Source organism: Balaenoptera borealis (assembly GCF_965194805.1).
Source record: "Balaenoptera borealis genome assembly, chromosome: 3".
Taxonomy (NCBI): Eukaryota; Metazoa; Chordata; class Mammalia; order Artiodactyla; family Balaenopteridae; genus Balaenoptera; species Balaenoptera borealis.
Window position 1 is genome coordinate 102,299,791 of NC_138866.1, and position 22,707 is coordinate 102,322,497.

At 36.0% G+C, this 22,707-nt stretch overlaps 1 protein-coding gene across 5 annotated transcripts in view; it reads right to left on the bottom strand.

Annotated features, from left to right (window-relative positions):
• Positions 1 to 244: 244 nt before the first annotated feature.
• The window catches only part of WDR72 (WD repeat domain 72), a 193,789-nt gene continuing 171,326 nt past the window's right edge, over positions 245 to 22,707 (bottom strand). For 4 of the 5 annotated variants that reach the window (XM_082388016.1, XM_082388012.1, XM_082388015.1 and 1 more), the window contains 2 exons: positions 8,659 to 8,763; positions 245 to 2,800 (listed from right to left, as the gene is read on the bottom strand). In XM_082388016.1, coding sequence (XP_082244142.1) covers positions 2,745 to 2,800; positions 8,659 to 8,763 — 161 coding nt within the window. In that variant the 3' untranslated portion in view covers positions 245 to 2,744. Of the gene's footprint in view, positions 3,827 to 8,658; positions 8,764 to 22,707 lie in introns of all 5 variants that reach the window. The other variant, XM_082388013.1, reaches the window with a different exon arrangement.

Consider the following 22,707-nt stretch of genomic DNA (forward strand, 5'->3'; position numbering starts at 1 on the left):
TTAATACTTAGTAAAATATTTCCTATCGTTTTTCTTATAGTGACACGTTTAAAGTAGCCTTAACTTAGTTTCTAAAATAGCAACAGAATATTTCAGGCCTGAGGGCACCGTTCCATGTTTATAATGCTATAAATTTTACCTTATATTTGAAGTGTTTTACAGTGTTCAGATTGCTTTCCATAAACCATCTCGTAGAGGTACTCTGGATGAGCCCTTTGAGGGAGTTCTCTACATGGATGGGGAAGCGAGGCTCTGAGATGCACAGCAAGGACATGCTGCCTAGACACATGGCAGTGAAGTCTTGGCTCTTAAACCTAGATTCTTCCCTTATGCAATATTGCCAGTGTGTAACTCCACAATGAATAACAGAACCCAGGCTTGCAAATTTGAAAATATGCTATTCCTTGGAGGAAAATATATAATCATAAACATCACCAAGATTATTACCAAAAAAGAAACCCAATGTAATTTTTAAATGATTTACTTATTACAATGACAAGGAAGACTCTGGATACAAACACAGCTGTTTGCTAATACAATTACTCCACTGTCACTTAAGACTGTACATACAAAGGGACAAACACCTAATTAAGAGGCAGTCAGTTTTGAGTTTCTAGGTACCGTATGAGTGATCCATTTAATTGTGTGGCAATGTACTATTTCAAATCCTCCTCACAACAGAAATTCCTGAAACATGTTGAAAGTAAGTCAATATCATTATTTTTAAGCAGACTAGTGGATCTGTGTCATAAATACACTTGCACATGGATATCAGGGAACATTATTTAAATGTCTGTCTCTAAAACTCTCATTTTTAGGAATTAAAAGTTTTGAGAATTAATGGTATTGGTCTCCAGAATTCATATTGGTGAAAGATTTTAATTAGTCATTCGATAGGAATTTTTAAATTTTAGTAACTATAAAATGTGTTACCAAAAAAATCTTAAAAATTTCATTTAGTAATGTCAGGGTTATGCTACTTCTAATTTCCTATAGCTAGTGACATAATAAAACATTTATCAAGAATTCAGTATTGGTTTCCTTGGACCTGAAAAAATGCTAAATATGGCAACTATTTAAACTTATTTTTATCCTTCTTTGAAAAAAGAATAATAGGACATAGCTATAAAAACAAAGAAGTTTATTTTTAATAAACATACCAGAACTTGAGCATCCGAATTAGTTTCAACTATTAAAATTGCCCTTGTGAGAGGATATATCCTTATTTGATATTGCTATCATTAATAATATTTTTGGGAGTCCTCCTTGTAATGGTTTTCAGAGCCAGAACACAGCATGCAAGAAAATGTGTTCCATTGCCTAGCTTGCTACCTTCCCATATTTTGAAATTTGTTCCAAGTGGCTTTTGACAATTTTCAGAGGGGTGAGGGAAGCACACACACACACATATATATATTTTTTTTCAAAGGATGGTAATTTTCCATCATTATTCATATTAACAATATGTTATTGTTACTGACATACAACTCAAAAGTAATTTCAAATAATATCATCTTTTAAGAAAAAAAAGAACACACATTTTTGTCTATTTTAAAACAGTCACACTCACTTCTCTAGTTCTGGTATATTCATTTACGCCAATCATTAATTATAAGCTCTGTAAGGGTAGAAACCATTCTATTTCAATTTTATAGCTCTATTCTCTAATCTCCCCCTCTCCCTTGCCCACTGCATCCTCCCTTGTACAGAACCTGATGCTGGTGCCCCAAAAAATGTTTGTTGAATTGAAGTGACTACAACTTCCCTATTAGATAGATATATAAAGATATATATCATATATTTAACACTTTATTTCCATTTTTCTATGGATTAGTCAATATTTGTATTCATATGCACACTAATAATCTTCTTGATGATTTTCTATAAATTCAGGAATTATACAATATAAATCACAGCAAATAAATCAGATCACTAAAGGCCTTAATAGATGAGCACTTTATGTCTGTTCTTATTTATATTGCTTCCCATATTTTAGTTTGAGAATTCCTGCTAGTCTGGGAATAGAACTACAAGAGTTTATACTTATTAAGGATCAATTGTGATGTGCTATCAGTAGATTCCCTTCCCCTAGTTTACATGTATATGGCCAACAAGATCAACCTTTAGCTAAAGACATTAGCCTCTATGTCATTAGAAGTCTAAATTAACTTGACTGCACAAGATTGGTCCCTATTATACTGTGTATCACTTATTTGGGCTAATTGATGACTAAATGGAATTGGCTATTTGTTGACATTTCCTGCTTAAGGATGAGATTTACCATAGAGTGATTGATCTGAATTAAAGCATCTACTAAGACAAAATGTCCTAACCTAACAAATCAAACAAATTTGGTAAAGTTTTAGATCAAATACATTTAAGCAACATTAAATTTAAAAGCATTGTTTGTTACATTGTTTAAAAGCAATAGGGTTATATAATTCAGGAACTGAAAAATGGAAGAAAATCTAAAATGGTATTAAATTTGTGTCTGTGGGCTGGCACTCCTTGTTGGAAATAGTCAAACAAAAGTAAGAGGCATCGAATGATTTAGACAATGATTTTCTAAAATTAGATGAATTTGAATATTTTCCATCAGTAATGACTCTGGCCAAAGTATCAGCAAATATACTACAAACTAATAACTAGACTAATAACAACATAGCTTATACACAATGATAAACAACTGGCATGTTTGGGGTTTCTTAATTTGTCCAAATCCAGTTCTACAGATGAGATTCCATTTAGCACAGCTTGCAGGAGCACACCTTTGCTATCCATAAATGATGCCTTCGTTCACCTGGAAAGAAAACAGATTATCTTGGGTTATATGGTGAAATAAAGAAATAAGAGAGAAGAAAGGGAAGGAGGAAGGAAGGAGAGAGGAAGGGTGGGAGAGAGGGGAGGATGAAAGGAGGGAGGAAAGGAGGAAAGAAATAAGGGAAGAAATGGAAGAAGGAAGAAAGAAAGAAAGGAATTACCTATAATTTCTACATTTCTTTTTCTATATGAAATAAAATGTTAAGACAATAAAGAAATTCTTATAAACCAGGCCTCAGGTAAATGTATTTTAATTGCACATCTTATTGGTATAGGTCTTTTTTAATCACCGAGAAAGGTAAAAAGTTGTCAACAAGATGAATCGAGTTTGAAATTAGTAAATTTCCATAAATTTCAAGCAGCTGAATTGTTCTTAGAGAAACTCACAACTGCAGTTTTAGGACCAAATGTTATAAGTGTCAGCTGAAATATGGTTTGAGCTATGGAATTAAAAAAAAAACGCATGTACTTCTCAGACTACTTGGATGATTATTCCAGGCTAAAAGATCACTTGATTAAATTAATTTGAATAATTGGAGCTTTGTGCCTCAGTAAACTACTTCTAAACACATTTATATTAATGATGTGATCAATCATAGTAACTCCCACTCCTACTGGCAAAAACTCAAAAAGCTGATTATTTACATTAGCTAACCAATATTCAGAATTGTATTATATATGTATTACATATATATATGCCTAGAATTGTATGTCCTTTAAAGGTCATTAGATTAATGCTTAAAATTTTCCCTTTGGGTAAATTATTTACAATACTGATATTGTTAAACACAACTAGAAGACGGAGCTTACATGTTTTTACTACTGAAATTGTTCTTACTTCTTCTGGAACTTTTTTTTTACCACTCACCATAAGAAGTGTGTTCTCGATGGCTATGATTGATGTGCTGCTCGCACATTCTACGTTTTTCCTGCTTCACGCATCATCATCGGCCATCTCCAACACTGCACTCCTGAATCTGTCCTACTTTCTGTTACCTGATTTTTGCTGGTGATTCATGAGCCAGAATAGTACAAAAAAAAACAAAAACAAAAAAAAACCTTGGCTTTTCACAATGTAGTATCCCCTAGGAAACTGTAAGAAATCTAGTTTTGTTCGTCAGATTCATGCAAATGCAATATTGATTTAACAATGATGTATGTGGATCTACACACATAACGTGCTATATAAAAACCACTAAAGTGTTCTGTTAATGGCAGATGCGTACTGATTATAAACTACTTCAGAATGACATAAAAATGCTTATCTGAATCCTTTTTTTTTTTTTGTACTTCCAAGCTCTCTCTTGTCACTACTATTTTCAGCTGAAGCTATATTTAAGTGCACTATCCCTCGTGCACTAGGAAGTAAAATTCTTAATTTTCCAAGCCAATAAGGTGATAAAAGCTCAAGGTTTCTCATTAACACTTGGATAAAATTTGTGAATGTCACACTAAATTTTTTATCATCATGAGTACAAGGATGAGGGGCAAGGAACACTTTTTTAATATTCTGGAGATTGGGGATTGAGCTATAATCACTGTGCATGAAACAGTTAATAAGAAGTTAACCATCGAAAGACTAAACTGAACTATTTTTGTGATAACATCTTTCAGATTCAAAAGCAACCAGGCCTTAAAGAGCCAAACAAAGAAAGCCTAATGGCCCTAAAAACTCAAAAAAGGGAGCTGCAAGTTCACATGTTGTCTCAGTGCTTCTATTACTAGACGTTGAAGTTATTCCCACAGGTTCCGGGAATGTATAAATGCTGGTGAAGAAGCCAGTAGACTTCACAGAGTCTAAGCCAGAAACTTCAATCTGGGATTCACCTGTGAGTCAAAACTCTTTGCTAATGAATTATTCCAAAGAAAAGACACTGCTGAGGGAGGCCTTAACCGATCAGACAAGACCTCCAGGTTCACTAGCTGGCTCAAGAGTAACAAGAATGCTCTGGTCTAAAGGTGCTTTGCCAACCTTAATGGACTGCAGGCACTCACCTGGGTATACAGCTTGAACCAATAAAGAGATCACAATGGCATGATGAATAAGGTAGAGCGCTTTAGAGACTGGGTGAATGACCACTCCACCAGGTATCTAAATTGTGACCTATATGCACACTCCAGGCCATTTACAAATGGGTCATCCTAGTCAATTCAGTGCTGGAGAAGCAGTGATGTCAATGAAAAAATAAACAATCTACATACTGAGTTCAAAACCCATTTTATTCAAAGACAGTCAATTTGCAAAGTCAACCTTACTGTTTTTGGTTTTTTTTTTTAATTAATTATTTATTTATTTATTTATTTATTTATTTATGACTGTGTTGGGTCTTTGTTTCTGTGCGAGGGCTTTCTCTAGTTGCGGCAAGTGGGGGCCACTCTTCATCGTGGTGCGCGGGCCTCTCACTATCGCAGCCTCTCTTGTTGCGGAGCACAGGCTCCAGACGCGCAGGCTCAGTAGTTGTGGCTCACGGGCCTAGTTGCCCCACGGCATGTAGGATCTTCCCAGACCAGAGCTCGAACCTGTGTCCCCTGCATTGGCAGGCAGATTCTCAACCACTGCGCCACCAGGGAAGCCCAACCTTACTGTTCTATAGAAATTCTAAAAGTTTGATTTTATTACTGATATTTTTAAATGCTCTATCAACATTTTAAAAATTTCAACTTCATCTTTTAAAAAATTGTTTTAGTTTTTCTGCACTTCAAGTTTTCTTACTCTTCGCAAATGCAAGTTAGTTGATATGAGCAATATAAAGCTATATGAGCTAAAGTAATATGATGTTTAGAGAATTTGCCAAGAAATCTTTCCGTGGAGAGAAGAATATGTGAGGCAATATTCTTGAACTGTGCTTGAATAGGAAAATGATTTTTTTGTTTTCATTTTCCAGATGCTGTTTGAACAACTGGGCTATTCATTTAAAATGATGTAATAAATATATTAGTCATTTAGAATTGCATAGATAAAACCATGTAAGGTCAATATCCATTAAAGCCAAAAGACTGACCACATTCAACTTTGTAGCTAGGGGATTTTGCATGTACATGAAAACATTAAAAAGAATTTTAAATGAGTGATAATATTCCAGGTGAAAATGGTAAGAATAATTCATTCAGATTTAAATACACTCCTTTCCATACAAGAAATAATGACTATACTAATGAAATTAAAAGCTTAGCTAATGAAGCAGCTCTATTGGTTTGAGAACATCTCAAAGTTTACCATTTAAAAATCCCAAATTTCGTTTTTTTCTTCTAACAAAGGCAGTTAAACATGCTTTCCAGAGAAACACCACCTATACATGGTAAATAGAGGTAACTAAACAACCAAAGTTATGTTTATAGTTTTGGAGCCCCTACATTTGAATGACTTGATATTTTGAAGTTAATTTTTGGACGCTGAGAAGTGGACAGTCATATTTTCACAGTACAAGGAAGTCCCACCATGCCACCAATTTCACAAATCTTCCTTCATGCTCAGTGTTAAGAATTTTGCCTCTCAAATGCTCAGACTTCAAGGAACTGCTCTCTCTCATCAAAATCTTTCTTACTAAACAAGCACCTCTGTCAGAAGTGTCTTAATTTCTTATCACAGAATTTTATCCACACAAGGAGCAATAAATAATTCATGTCACTGCCTCTTTGTTGTGTGTCCCTGAACTGCACAGAGCTGGAAGGCTGACAGCTGTGTCAGGACAAGCACCAAAGATCTGACATGACAAGTGACTAACAAGTTTCTTTCAGTTCATAGAGAAGGAAGACAATGGCCCAAAGTGCAGAAAGAAATCTTGAAACAAAATAAAACTGCTTCTTTCTTTTTACCTAAGTGTTTGCTATGAGCTTATTTCCAACCCACAAGCCCTGGTCATTTTATAGGACTGCCCAGCCCCCTTTATTCCTCACACTCGCTTGGCCATTTACGCCTGGCCACGGATCAATATGAGCAATTCTTGGAGAAATACGATGTCTCCATGACAACCAAGCCACAAATTCTCAGTGGAAGGCAGTGAGACCAGTAGTGAACTCTCCAGAGGTTTCTAGGCCTATAAGGCAAGATGTCTTAAAATGCAGGAATGGACAGAGGAAAAAGCCAGAGTAATTCATTCTTTATTACCAGTTTAATGATGTCCAATGTATAGAATGGTACTCACTTTTTAAGTTAAGATTCTTTATCAGCACCTATATTTTCTAATTGATCTTTCTTTTTTGATATATCCTTTTGTTTATATCAATCAGATAGACTATGCTATGTTTGAATCTCACTACAATTCCACTCATATTGAGGGATGACTGAAATTTATTCTACTTTTGAAACAGTATAAAGCTGATCTATTTTTGCCAAAAGCAATGAACACTTCGGTTAAAAACTTGCCTCGTGGATTTAACTGCCTGTTAAATGATTGATAGAAACCTAGTTTAAAAACTAGGTTTTTAAACTGTTTTTGAAACAGTTTAAAAACCTAGTAAAAATTAGACAAAATTTTAGTCAGAACTAAATGTAATTTAAAAATAATTTTAATAGAAATCTGATGCTACCACTACCCGCTCCCTTTTCACGTGGGACACATCTACATTTGTCGTTTGGATATTATGTCAGGGGGTGGGGCTAATGTGCTAATGAAAAATTTCTGTCATTGCTAAAGATGCCATTGCTCAGTTCCATGGATGCTGAAGCAGAAGTGTGGTTGAGAACAGACACCCAGCAGCAGATCATCTTTTGAGGAATCTTGGTGTAGTGGAGGGGACTGAAATACAAGCCATTGCCACTGGGCCTATCGGGGTTCCGAGATGACTTAGGGGACCTGACATAGATTGCAGGCTGCACCTTTCACTGAAAATTAAATCTCAGTAGCTCTCCTCGGGGAAGGATCAGGGGACTGTTTGCAGCTGCCCCCTGTCAGCGAAGGCTACAAGATTTGGAAATCTCTTAACTAAGCTGACAGGCCACAGAAAGGATGAATCAAAAATCTGATACAAGGATCAGCACACAAAGATGCGAGAGGGTAGAGAGTACACAGCGGCCAGAGAAAACAGGAAAGAAAAAAACGTTCAGTGGGGGAAGATAGTTAACTCTTTCGCTCATGGTAATAAGGCATCTTCTAGCACCTTATGGCTTTGTAGTGAACCAGGAATTGTCATTCAACTCTCACAAGATTTCTTTTTCTCTTAATTAATTAGTTGTTAAGACGAGACTTGCTTCAAAACAAAACAAAAACAAAAATTCATGCTTAAGCGTTCCTGGACATATCCTTCCAGCACATTTCTGTCTGTTCTTCCCACAAAGAGAATACAAACATTAGTAACTTGGACATAGGGTAAATTTTATTGAGTGAGGAAGGGTTACTATTTTGTTTTGCTCTAAACAGTTGACACTGTCCATTCGTTCATTATTGTTATGCTAAAATCCTCTCAACCCGGTTAGAGTTCTGTTTGTATTTAGAGAGGTAAACAGATAGTAATGATGACGATTTGTTTCTCTTTTCTCCCTAATTCTCCATTTCCACTTGATCCCATTATTTGAAATATTTAAAATGTTGCCATTTTTCCAGTTTCCAATCTCTGCCCCTATTAACCAGTTTAGCCTAAAATTGATGATAATGAACTAATAGTGTCAGCTTCCCTTCTCAGTCATAAAGCCTTTGTACTTCCTCCAGCTGAATTCTTGATGAAAGAGGAAAAGATAACAGCTCCACACTGTGACCCCTGGAGGTGACCATTAATTTGACAGTGCAGCTGCTAAGAGAAAACAGCATTACAATGTCCTCTCCCCCCACTCTCTTCCAAGGACCCCAAAGCTGTGTCAAATTTATCATTTATACTTGACTATTTTTAAATGGCTTTCACCTGGATTCTCAGACTCTTCCAAGACACATCTGTCAGGCATGTCCTCGGTGTCTTGGAAGTTTGCCGAGTTTGAGTTGCTGTCATGCTTGACCGGACTGACTGGAGCTATTAAAAAAAGAGAGAGAGAGCAAAGAAAGAGAAAGAGAGCCATGAAAAAGTAGTAATAAACACCATTAAACATTTCCTTTTATTTCCACAGATATTTCCAGGGACACACTATGTAAACACAAATAATAAATTGAAATAAAATGTATCCTCTAAGTATGTATTGGCAGACATGTAATTAGTTGAAAAATCTATAGATGAGACTTTATCTTAGAAGAAAAATAAGTTCATGGCATCAGCTTAAAAGCTACAAAGTAACAAAGTGATCCCTTCGAAGTAGAAATCGTATTTTTAATGCATAAATCTAAAACAATACAGTCAATTAACAGCAACAGGACACAGAAGGAAGAACATCAGGCTGTTCAATTAGACCAGCTCTATGCTGTTGCAATGGTTCCTTTTGTCACACAAATCACAGTGGATGAACACTTTTTATGCATTTTGGTTCTCTTTCATCAAATTAAAAACTATTGTTCCAAACACAAATAAAAAGCCCAATAAAAATAAATTTAAAAAGATAGGTTGAATACGTTGCAAATGATAATAAGGATGGCTGGTGTTTTGAATGGTAGGTCTTCACACAACTGTCATGATATATTTTCTGAGTAGGAATTATGAACAGAAACAGAAGCCAGCGTAGGAATCTAAAATTTCCTATAAACACATTACAACTACTAGCTCTGTTAGAGAAACACAGACTTAAGTTTCCACATTTTTCCACGAGTTGTACTACTTTGTCTAAATTCTCTCCACAAGTAACATATTTCCCTATTGTATTTGTTCAAGGAATCATTTGTCAGGAAAAGTAGACATGGTCTTCATGAAGACACTCTGAATAACAAAACAAAGCAAGCTTTCAATAATATAAATTATGTCATACTTACTTGTCTGAAACCAAACAAAATGGAATTTTTTCTATCACAAATTGCTTTGGTGGAAAGTACCACTGTCTTCTCAGGTCTTGATAACACACACAACATATTATTTATAAGCCATAAATGCAATAGAGAAAATATAGATTTATAAGTCATAATATGTTTATATATATATTTAACATAGATATTTATAAAAAATAATGTGTTTGTTGGCCCAGGGGAGTGGGCCTGGCCGCTGTTCGTAAGCCTCCCTTAGGAGATAAGGGAGCAAATGCAGAGGCTAAAGCTTGTGTTGCTTCACACATTCGATAAGTGATACAAAGGAGGGCCGCCTGAGGTCCAAAAGCAGTCTTAGGAGAGCTCACACCTCCCAGACTCCTTGTCTTGTTTTCATGGACTGTGCATAACAGTGGTGACCATAACCTGAGGCCCACATATACATATTTAAAGGTGACTTGTAACATGATTCTGGTCCAAATATTCTTGCCAGTTTCACCCACCCTCTCAGAACACAGATAATGCTGCTCTTTTCTGTGGAAGGGCAAGCATAGCGTTTGAATTCACTGCTTTTCTAAAACTTTTTGTATGGGAACAAAATATGAGAAAAAATATACAAAATTCTGATTTTGAATAAATATACCAAATGTTTTATTCTATGCATTTGAGTTTTCTGAAAAAAAAACATGGAATTAGGTACCATGTCTGTTTTATTTACCTCTGTATGCCCTGGGCTATGGAAAGTATTCTTGAAGGATCTGTGCAATGGGTGAATGGATGAACAAATGAATGAAGCAGAAGTGCCATGCTGGATGTCCTCCTGAACCAAGAAGATATGTGCTTTGAGTTATCTTCAACCTGATCTGCTTGGTTTCTTATTTAGGCCCACTTGAGATAAAAGATGCATATTTACAAAATGGTGGTGTGGGTTAGTCCATGACTTGGGAGGAGACACCTAAGTAGTATGTATGGCCTAAGTAGTTATTTTGGTGTCACTGCCTTTAATTTAGTTTTCCTCAGTTTAGATCATACTTACAGATTATTTTTGAATCCATAGATTTTTGTGAACGGTTTAAGTGGAATAATTAAATGCATCAAAGTTGCAGAGTACTATTACATTGGTCAAAATGTTCTGGCCTGCTTTAATGTTTTTTTTTCTCTATATATCTTGTTAATTTTCTGAGATACTTACATTGGTATTTATAATAGGGAATTAACCATACAACTAAATCTATTACTAACAACGAATGAAGTAGCATCTGTGTTTACTTGGGCAACTGCATCACACTTGTGATCCCATACACTATTCTTTCATCTAAAACTTGCATCTATTCATTTATCTATTCATTCCTCCAAAAGGCTCTTCTAGACACAGGGGCCTCAAAGAGCTGAAGAGAGCATGGTATTAGAACAACAAAGTCAACGCTTGCAACCATTTTTACTGGCAATAAAGTGGTCTCAGGATAAACTGACATACCAAATCTTTCAAGAAAACTGGAAAGATAGATATAGTTTTAACTGCATGATCTTTATTAAACTCACAGTATAAGGTACCATGCAGCTATTTTTGTCTCCACCTCTGATTTTGGAGGGTGTGCTTTGTGTGGGGGTAGGAGAGTAGAAAGGGTTGTTCTTCAGATATTTTGCTTAATTACACTTTAGCTTCCAAATCTGAGATGGTACAAGATTTGCCATTTTTTTCCTGGGTAGTTTATAGAGTATCCAATTAAATCTACTGTGGAAGAAATTCCTACATTCTGTCAAATGGGAACAACAGACATTGGAGAGGTTAATTACTGCCATTCCACTTTTTTTTTTTTTTTTTTTTGATAGGCCAATCTTTGCAATTATTCTTTTGGGTGTTTCTTGTGATGTTTCATCAGTAAACTCTGACATAATGTGTGGCCTAGGCTTCTGTAAATGAATCATTTCAAAACTGATGAAATCAACAAATATTGATCTAGTCATTATTATGGGTAGAGCTCTGTGCTAGACCATGTGAGGGACAAAAAAATCGAAGCACTTTTAACGTGCCCGCATACAACTTGTGATCTAGTTGAGGTATAATAAAAAGTAACTAGTAGGAGCATTAGAGACAATATTCTAAGAGTGACATGGTTTTTAGGAATGCAGATGTAATTCCCCTGCAATAGGGTTTGTTGGGAAGTGAAATTTAAATTAAATCACCTTGAGAGGGAATATGGGTAGCCCAGAGTGAGCTCATTCAAGGCAAAAGAAAAAGGTGTGAACCCAGGCCTGGCCAAAGAAATACATTAGCCTGGGGTCACAGATATGTTTAACAGACTGTTACTGCCTACTTTTGTATGTATTTTTAATGAATTCTCCTTACATGTCTCTTTGAGCTTTTCTTGAATTGCTGTTGTGGCTAATTCTTCTCACCTGTAGAAGTTAGCTATAGACAGGTTTTTCCTTGCCGTAGATAGTCAATAATTTGATCTTTACTGATGTTGGGCCCATTTATCACAGTAAGCTGTCCTTTCACTATACATATTGACTTTTATTTATCAATACTAAAGTCCATTTGTAGCTCATCACTAAAGTTCTTGGATATTTTCAGTAGTTTTTGAAGATGCATTTTAGAGCTTGGCAGAGAGGTACTTTTGACGTCAATACAGTGCAAATGGTTGCTAGGCTCATCCTTAACTTAAAATCAACTGTTTATTTCCTCTGTAATGCATTCTGAAATAGTCTGCATTTGGGGGGCGAGGGGCAAAAGAGACGAACACTTCTTGACAGTTCTACCACTGAAAGATGTAAGGCTGTTCCATTTATTCATCACATACCTCAAAATATTGACAACTAGAAGGCCAGTGTTCTAAATATCTTTGTAATATCTTTGGAAGCTAGATAGAGGGAGAAGTCCACGTACTTTGTAAAGATGTTTTTGACTACGGTGTGCTTAATTAGTGTTAAAGAAATTCCTAAAGAAATAAATGGTTCAACTGTAGACAATACAAAATCAGTTTTTAAATTACACTTAAGAACATATAATGAGGAAGCACAGAAAATTGACAAAGACCCTATAGAAGAATTTACTGAAAAAAAATGTGGTGACAGGGTCAGCAGTGGTTATGCTCCTTTACCTCTCTCTATTCTCTATTTTGTTTTCAGTTAATGTCTAAAAACTCCTTCCTGCCTTTTCTCATCATTTGTGGAAATGCAAATTTTCAGTAAATTTTGAAGGTGGCTAGGCCAAGGCAACAAACAACTTTAAGAAACATCCTCCCCACTCCCAGTGAGAGAATGACCACTGGGAAAAATCTCCATCCATCTCCACAAACAGCAGCTGATTCTACCAAGCTAAGCCAGTATTGTAGTATATATAGAGCCCTTGTTTAAAAATCCATATCATTCTCAGTGTGAATAAAATTTGCAGCCCAAACAATGTTTTCAATATGATGACTTATAAATGATTAAAAAATAGATCCCATCCAGCATATGTATGGAGTTTTAGGAAGCACTGGAGATATTGATAGGAAAATCATGCATAAAAATGTATAACAGTTTGACATGCTGGTCAATTGAATAGAATAAACCACTGTATTAGCAGATAAAACTCAGACAAAAATCTTAATTGCATCTTATTCAAAGGCATAAAAATAATGTGCATGTTACAGAGGTCATGAAAGATTAAAAGTCCACTCAGATTTGAGGAATGAGCAGTGGAAAAGAAATCAAAGACCTGAGTTCAAATCTACTAGCTCAATATGGTGGACAAGAGTTGATCACTTCTTTGGCTGATAATTTAGGTCTCTTCTCAATAAGGCATCACTATGAATCAATGAAAAAAATCTTTCTACAGGTTTAGAAGGAAGAAAAACTACAGTAAGTTCAAGTACAATAGAATTAAATACTAACGCAATCCTGACAGATCACGAAAAACTGCAATATGTTTTAAATTAGGAGGAGGCATAATCAGGGAAAAGACTTTAAGTGATAACACTAAGGTTGTAAACAAAGAGGATGCCATTTGAACAGACCACAAATTCAGTTTACAAAGTGGTTCTCTCTGGACAGATGTCTTATCAGAAAAACATATCCAGCTAAAGAGCTATGTACATATTACCCCTACTTAAAGAGTATCTACTGAGATAATCAAGTGATGGGACCTCCTGATTACATTTGAATAGCAATAGCTACATCCTGCATCAGACTTCAGGCTTACTTTGTGTTCAGTGTGGACTGGAAACTGGAAAAAAATATCACATAGGAATGCCTAGAATTAAATAAAATATCTAATGCTGCTTTATAACTAAGAAATAACTGTTTTATGGACAAGTTCAGCAAGATGAGTTAAGATTAGACATGTGTTTTACTATCTTTCTGAAATTGTAATCTGACACAGAATATTATTTTCTGGCTGACATTTTCTAGTGTGAATTGCTTTAAGCATGAGGTTTTTTCAGTTGGTAAAGAAATAAATTTTCCAAATGTTGTGAAGAGTAACTATTATTTTGGTATCCTAACTAGATATATAGAATTGGAATTATTATTTTATTTAAATATTTTGTGATATATAATATACTTATGCAGAGGATCAAATTCTTTACTATCTAAGGGAAAAAAATTTGTAGCTAACTTCTACAGTGGCACAAACAGCTAAATGTCTAATCTGGGGGAAGATAAATGTGAATGAGAAAGAAGTATTAATTGGTTACTGCATCTTTTTACATAATGTTTTATTCCTCTAAGATATAAAAATATTCCTGTTATCCAGGATGTTTGAGCAATGGGTTGCTTTGGTAAGACTGGTAAAGAAGCCAATACATCTCTAGCCTAATGTAAGACACAAGGCAGATACTTGGACTATTTATGAAATGACTGAGTAAAGCGGCTAACAAGAATTTCTAAGAATTAAAAAAACCAATGATTAATTTCACTTGAAGTTTAAGGGAGAAATCTTAAGGTCAGGCATAGGGTTTATAGCTTACATATACCCAAACACCTCCACAATCTATTACTAATGCCAACAGGCAGACTACATAAAGAAGGAGATCCTATCTGCCTTATTTTGGGGAAGATAAAATTCCTCATTTTTTATTACCCAAATATATGTATTAATTGAAACAAAGGTGAATACCAACAACTTCATTAGAGAGATGAACTTCTTAGTTCCCCAGGGGTGGGGGTGGGGGAGGCATGTTGTACTAGAAAAAAGCTCAGTTAATAGAAGATCTGTTTTTTAATTCCACTTCTGTTCCTAATAGTGTGACCTTGAGCATGTCACTTCACTTTCCTGGACTCAGGTGCTTTTATTAATAAAATGAGAGAATTGGACTGGACAACTTCCTTGACATCTTCCTGCCAGTTAAGAATCCAAGACCAACCAACCACTGAGTATATCACTGAACAGGATACTAAGAGGATAAGTGGCTACTACAGTAACCTTGGAAATAATGAAGGCTTTTGAGGCCCTTTGTCAATTAAGATTGATATTTTCCTACAAGTAGTAATCTCCATCTGACTGAGGGACAGAGGAAATCAGGGCAGCTTCAGAGAGCTTCTTTGGTAGTTGCAATGCCAGGGTGAGGCAGGCCTATCGAAAGATGACCAAGAAAGGACTGAGGCTGCAGTATGGCTACTCCTGAGAACAAACAAAGTGACCCCTTGGCATAGAAACATCCATCAGATATTTACCAATGGTGTAAAAAATTCTTTAAAACCAAATTAAAAAAAAAATAGAAACATCCATCAGATATTTACCAATGGTGTAAAAAAATCTTTAAAACCAAATTAAAAAAAAATAAGTTATACCTTACCCTTCTTAGAATCATATTTATGCTATTAATTTCTTTAAACAATCCCTCTCTTCATTGATCAATTTGGCAAATATGAACTTCAGTACAAGATGAATCACCCTAAACTAAATTAATTGGGTCCATGAAGTAATTGCAAGAAGCAAACCTGCAGTGGACAAGCCATGGCCTGGAAGTTAGATCTGGGTTGGGTTGGGCTGAATTGGCATTAGACTCCTCTGAAGACTGTCCCCACCTTGGTTTCAGGACCCCAGACATTAAGAGGTTCTCAATTATTGTTTGCTGAAGGAATGGACAGTGTTATAGAGAGATGTGGTATTCCTATGGAATAGTATTTTCCTCGTGTCAAATCTCTTACAGGAAGAATCAGTAGAACCCCAACTCTTTCTATTCCTTTTATATGTAAAACTGAAGCCCATGAAGTACTTTGTCTTACTCAAGCCTGGCATGAAAACCAACTCTAATCAAATTATTTAAACTCTCAGACTGAAACAGACTGTAGAGACATATTGGATGGAGGATGGGGAGAATATGAAAAAGGAAATGTGTAATCTGAGAAGTAGAAAAGGAAATAACAGGGAAAAGCAACTTTCCTTTTTTTCTGCTGCATTTCTTCCTCCACCCTCCCCAAAAGGCAATTCTCAGAGTTACCTATGAGAGGTTTGCCTGGATTTCTTTATGTGCTCCTTTAGAGTACCAGCTCCTTGGCAAGCAGCGTTCCAAGGAGAGAAGTGGTAAGCAGATGAGCAAGCACCTTTTTTTATTTTTATTTTTTAATCATCAAATCAAAATAATTTCCACAGCTTTGGTCCCTGGTCAATATTGAATAAATTCAGAGTGGAAGTAATCCAGGGAAATATTCCTTATTATTATTTTTGTATTTATCTATATTTTGGTAAAGAGATTTTCTAGATGCAAGAAATAAGCTGGTCAGATCAGCAAGCTCAATTCCAGCTTTTCACATTAAACCATAGAGATAATTATTCAGGACAGGGGGACTCAGGAACGTCTTATCTGAAAGGACACCTTCATCACTGAAAGGAAGTATAGGTGATGAATGAGTTCTAAGAAAGTATAGAAATTAACTCTCACACTCTTCAGGCAGTTTAGATTTTGTAAAACTCATATGACTTTTCTCATAAGGACCGAATCTATGGTAAACACAGAAATGAATTAATTTTACTGTTCAGAAGTTCAAGAAGTTGAAAGCAGGAATAGATTCCAAAGAAGAAAACAAATAGATTCCCACGTATTGATAAACTGAAGAACAGTCAGTAAAGGGAGAATTCTAAGAGGAATTTGTAGTAAACTTCCCAGCTTCCATTTGAAAATTTAGAAGAAGTTCAGGAAAACAAAAGAGACCCTTCAATCAATAGAGCATCATGCTAGCATTTAAGACTAGAGATAAACATGCTTTATATGTGAGCTTAAGATAAGGATTCACAGCATAGGGCAATTTAAACCAGAGCAAAGTCTACAGTTATCCATAAGGAAAAATACCAAAAACATTTTCCTCTAGAATCAGTGGAAGAAGAAACCGTCAAATGGCACTACCACTGGAATTTGTAAGAGTAGCAACCTTCCCATAGGCCGAACCTAAAATGACACCATCAGTGTGGGGAGAATGCTTGGCAGGCAGTCTCAAATCCCCAGCTGATAGCCATCTCTATCTCAGGGGAAAATGCTTGTCTCAGATGGTTAGTCAAGTGTCAGAGCTCTTTCATCTCCTAGGTAGGAAATGGAAAATAAGGAAATCAAATTATCTAGACTATGCCTTCATTTTCTAATTCTTTGTCAACCTTAAGAAGGATGCAAGGAAGAAAAGGTCTACGTTACCATATTTTGTATCATTAGGCTTGGGTACTCTGAATGTGATTTATTTTTATTTGAATGACATCAAAATGGCATCTTAGTGATATCTTGAGAAATTATTGAAATTGATATCTTGAGAAATTATTGAAATTGAATGGAAGTCATGCTTGGATGATAATAATGTGCTTTACCACTGTATTTATAATGTAATCAGTAGCAAGCATCACTCTCTCACACATGCCCTCACACCAGCCATAGAAAGCATAGGTGATCTGTTGGCATTGATTGCCTCTTATGGTCATGCATATAAATTGTAGTCATTCATTTAAAAATATTAATTTTTCTGGGGGATAAATAATGGAAAGTTGCCTTTTCAAATCCTCAGGCTGTGTCACTGCGTAACACAGTATTTGTACTAGTATCTCTAAGAGATGGTTCCCCAAAATATAGAAATAAACTTGATAAGTAGTAGAGAGTCTCATTTTGATACTAGACAAGCCATTACCATCTATAAATAAAGGATGAAGGAAACACACCTAAAGAAAATAAAGTTTTAAAGAGCAAACATGCAGTGGATAAAGGGAAACCAGCAACCATAATCTAATGAGACTTTCGGAAAACTAGGTTCAATACAAAAGAGATGTTATAATTAGAGAACTAAGATATAGGAAACAAAAGGTGAGAAACAAGCAGATATTTCTAGATAAGACAGTATAAAACAATGTCCTGGATTAGTGTATAATACTTCTCTTAATAAATTGTTTCAAATTATTTGGAAGAATACGTGGTAGAATCTCCAGGACTATAGACGAAACGAAGGGTTCCTGAATGTGAAATGTTAACTATTTCACGTTCAGGAACTGAATTAGAAATTCAGTTGATTAGATTAACTATAGAAAACAATTGTAAGGCTGAATCAGTGGGAATACATGCTGTGTACACATTTCAGAATAGTAAATTCTGGGAAACATTGAAAGAAAACATGATCCAAAGTATATGTAACAAGAACATGACTGAGCTATAGTTTGCTATGACTAAGGGCATTAGGCCAATATAAAAATGTAAGCAAATGGTTAACAGAAGCCTGGCATTTTAGGAAGGGAAAGATCAACACAATAAACCAACAACAAGAAAACCAACAAGTAAACCCTGCCTCTGCACCTGAAACCCTGCATATGTCTCCAGGGACTATAGCCAATACAGGACACAATGGAATTTAAGAGGCCAACCAAAGGTCTGGGGGCAAGTTGAGGGGAGGCGAATTCATATAATATCAGAATATCTCAAAAAGAAATTAGGAAGACCCAGACTCCAGCATGGAAGTAAAAGTGAAGAAGAAAGTGACTGATATTTGTAAAATTGCCAAGAAGCTCTATCTATCTACGACCACAGTTTTCTCACCTCTAGTTCCTCCAACCCTTCAAGAAGATTGTACTGTCACCCTACTCTCCATCACACCTCTGTCTTTATGGCCTGATAAAAGTATCTCTCCCTGCAGTAATTCTTTAAACTGAGAAAAGTCATAGCCCTAAAACCAAGGTCTAATCATGTAGTTTCTGTGTAGAAAATTCTGCAATCACCTCTATTCAGTCAGCAATGGGGGATTCTGGAGCCATGGATTTCAAGGCCTTTCAGGATACAGTCTCAACTCACGTTTAGAGGCTTCTCAATGGTGTGAGAGTTTTAGACTCTGATACCATACACTACAGCTGGACAAGACTACCCATTGTCCCCGGGATGTGCCATTTATTTTCTACATTGGTACCTTTGTGAAAATCCCCATCTTGAGATATCCTCTCTCACCCCAATCTCTAGTTCTCTGCTTGCCCAAAACTCCCCCTTATTAAAAATTCAGCTCAAATGCCATCTTTTCCATTTAGTCTTCAACAGCCCACAGTTAACATAGATTTTGCCCCTTCTTCTGTGTTTCCTAGCATTTTTTTGGCCTGTGTTATTCTTCTTATCCCATTCTGACTACCTCGTTGGGCTACATTCATAGGGAAGCAAGATATTTCAGACACATCTTGAAATTTTGAGGCTGATGTCATGAGGACAACTTTACTTCTCCACAATGGAACCTCTAGTGCTGCAATCAGAAGACTGGGCTAGAAGAAGCATAGGGCTGACCCTGTGTGTCCATTTCTGTCATTCTTAACTTGTCTCATATAGTTGGAAATTCATAGATAGTATGCGTGTTCCTCAAACATGGTGAATCTAATGCTCATGGGGCAGCTTACTTATGGATGGCCATGGTTAGGAAGTCAACCTTCTCAGCATTGATGAGGTCATATAGATGTTGGTGGACCATGTTGAGCAAGATCTCTAGGCCATAGCATCATTTATACAACACCCACTTCCATTCCTCTCAAAGAACTTCGTAAAATAAGAGTTATACATTGCAAAATACTATACCTACCCGGACAACAGAAAATGCACTGATTTCCACTTTCTTTTCCTTACCCTCATAAATCATAAAGTTAAATTTCCCCTAGGGACTTCACTTCTCTGAACTCAACATACAGGCATAAAACAAATTTTGTTCTCACTGGACATCCCATTTTTGTTTCATTAGTTCAAGGAAAGGGTCACTCAATTTTTAAAGAATTTGGTTTGATCTTTGCTATGATTCATGCCATCTAGCATCCACAGACTATATATCCACAGACTATATACACTCTATATACCGAAATGTTTCTTATATATAAAATGTGTCTCCACGGACTCCATAATAGTGATACCTTCACATAAAGCACGCAAACACTACCTTCCAGACTCATGAGTTTAGAAAAGGTGACCAGAAATAGAAAATAAACTTATTTTTTGAATATTTAAGCAATTATTGTTTTGCCCAAGTTTCTATTCCAAGATAGATTTTTTTTCCTCTTATGAAAGACAAAATGCTTCCCTCGAGGTGGGGGTGTAAATGCTGTTAAAAATTTCCCCTAAATATGAGGTCTAAAATTATTCTCATTCTATTTTACACATTTTTATTTCATGTTTAACCATCTCATTGATATTTCATTCTACAGAGAAGGAGGTGATAAAATTTTTTTATTAATGTAATAAAGGGAGAAAGAAATAAAGATTTGTCATAATTTAACTAGATAAAATGAATTCTTGTGATCTTAATGTAAGAACAGACTATGATCTCTAAAGGAATACTGAATTATGGAAACATGATTTTTACATAATAGAACCATTTTCACTTACCAGTTAATCATATTAAATAATTCTTACTGCTCTATTCGTTCATATGCTTTTTCTTCTCTAAATTCTTTCCATGGAGCATTTAAGTTATTTAAAAGGTTTTCTCATTCTATTGGCTATTGAGGGGCTCCCCCACTTCCTCTGATGGCCAAAATTTGATTTTCCACGCTGGGTATCTACAGGGAACCACAATCATCAGGCTTTGCATAGAATCTCCCTTTCTTCATGAATTAAAGATCACACAGATTTATTCCTCAAAAAACAAATAGGGAGAAGAGATTTGTATTAAACTCATTTTGCCAAATTATGGTTATTACTTTGTTTTAAAACCCTAAAGATTTTAGGAGGCTCAGACCAAGTATAGCACAGTTGGAGTTTGAAAAACGGCAGCTCAAGCAGGGAGGAAGCAATTCTTTCCAGGGCATTTCTCTCATATTTCCTACAGGAAAGGAGTTGTCCAACTTAGAGACATTCAGTACAGCCAGAGTAGGGAGGTAAACAAAAATACTTTACCAGTCCTTTTCATTGACAAATCTAAAACATAGATCAAATTGGCCTCCTTCCAAGAATAAACAGCCCCCCTCAATGTTCCCCCATCCTGTGGAACAGAGTCCCAGAGATTCCAGCCCACATATGGCAGAAGACCCTGGCCTGCACTCAGCCAGCTAGTTATCCATGGAAGTGGCTCAAGGCTGACACTCAGATTGACTGGTTCACACTAATTTACTTCACACTGATTCCATTTATCTCCTAGAAGAACCCCTGGCAGCAGCTTATAATGGCATATCCTAGGATGCCTGCCTGCATGTGTTTTTAAAGCAGCAGCGCTTGATGAATCTGAGTCCAGAAAACAGTTCACAGATTGAGGAGTAGGTGCAATCAGAAAACATCAAGAGGCACAGCTGGGACTTGGTAGTTTGCTTGACTGGTCTGAGCAGCTGAGCATTAACTGTGTCTGCTTTTCTGCTGGCTGCTTACTGCCACTGGGACAAATCAGAGAGCCACTCCCTCTTTCCTTTACAACTCACCCTTCAAAGGAAAAGAGAAAAGAAAGTGCATCACCATCCAAGTAGCATGTGTAGCTGTAGGGGAAGCTAATTTGACCATTTAACCTTTACTCTTTAAATACTATGATATTGCTGATCTAAGTAAAACTACAGCTGATACTTCTGAGGTTAAGATGCTGGATATTTGGATGAGGCAAAATGTAGCTAGAAAAAAAAAAGAGACTCCAAATTATTTTATTTACTTTCAACAATGAGGTCCACAGACTGGCTGTGATGTTATGATTGTGGGGCTAATTGGTTACCATCTTGATGCTTGCTCTCCCATATCTACTGTAGAGCTTGGGGAAAGACACAAAAGGGCTCAATATTTGTCAAATGAATAAAGTGACTGGATAAATGTATGAACGAACAAGTCACTATTCTCAACTACGTGTGTGTGTGTGCGTGTGTGTGTGTATTTTTATTACAAGCAGGATGTAGAGTGGCTAATGGTGTGGGTTATGGCATCAGAATTCAGACTCTGCCATTTTTCTTTTAATGAATCAAACAGAGGGGTTTTTAAAAGCATATATGTAAAGATATCTATGTGTGTGTATATACATATAGTTGATATTTTGAATATGATTCAAAATTTCTATGCTTGTTTTATATCAGCTGCATTTATATCAACTGCATGCTGAGAGTCCTAATGGTAACATGGTCAGTATCCAAAGGCAGAGGGAAATAAGAAGGGAAGTTAACAGCATTAAACAATAACAATTCAGTGGCAAATCTACCAAAGCAGTGACAAAGCATATTTAGTACTTAGAAGGTTAAACACTGGGCTGCAGTGGCTTGTTGATGGAAAAAAGTAGGATTAAGGCTTTTGCATGAGCCTTGACATGATCATGTTGTCCGGCTGCTGCCTTAAGCTTTGAAAAACAGCTGGGATCATCTACTAATAAGCTCCAACTCAACGATGTTTAAGCAGTCCCCAATCCAATTAAACAGAGGTAAATAGAAGGAAGAATTTTACAGAGCACCATCATCACATTTTTTCTTAATGAAAAACAGCATGATTGCAGGTTACACAGCTCCTTAATCTCACATTAAATCTAATAGATTGCTGACTTATACAGAGCATGGCAGTCGTAGCTTTCTATATTGCTGTGCTTAATTTTAGGTCATTATCCTTTATTATGTCACTTGTAATCCTTAAAGCCCATGATTGTGTCTGGTTATTTGGCAAGGATTGTACTTGGCAATACAGGGATTCTATTAAGAGTGATG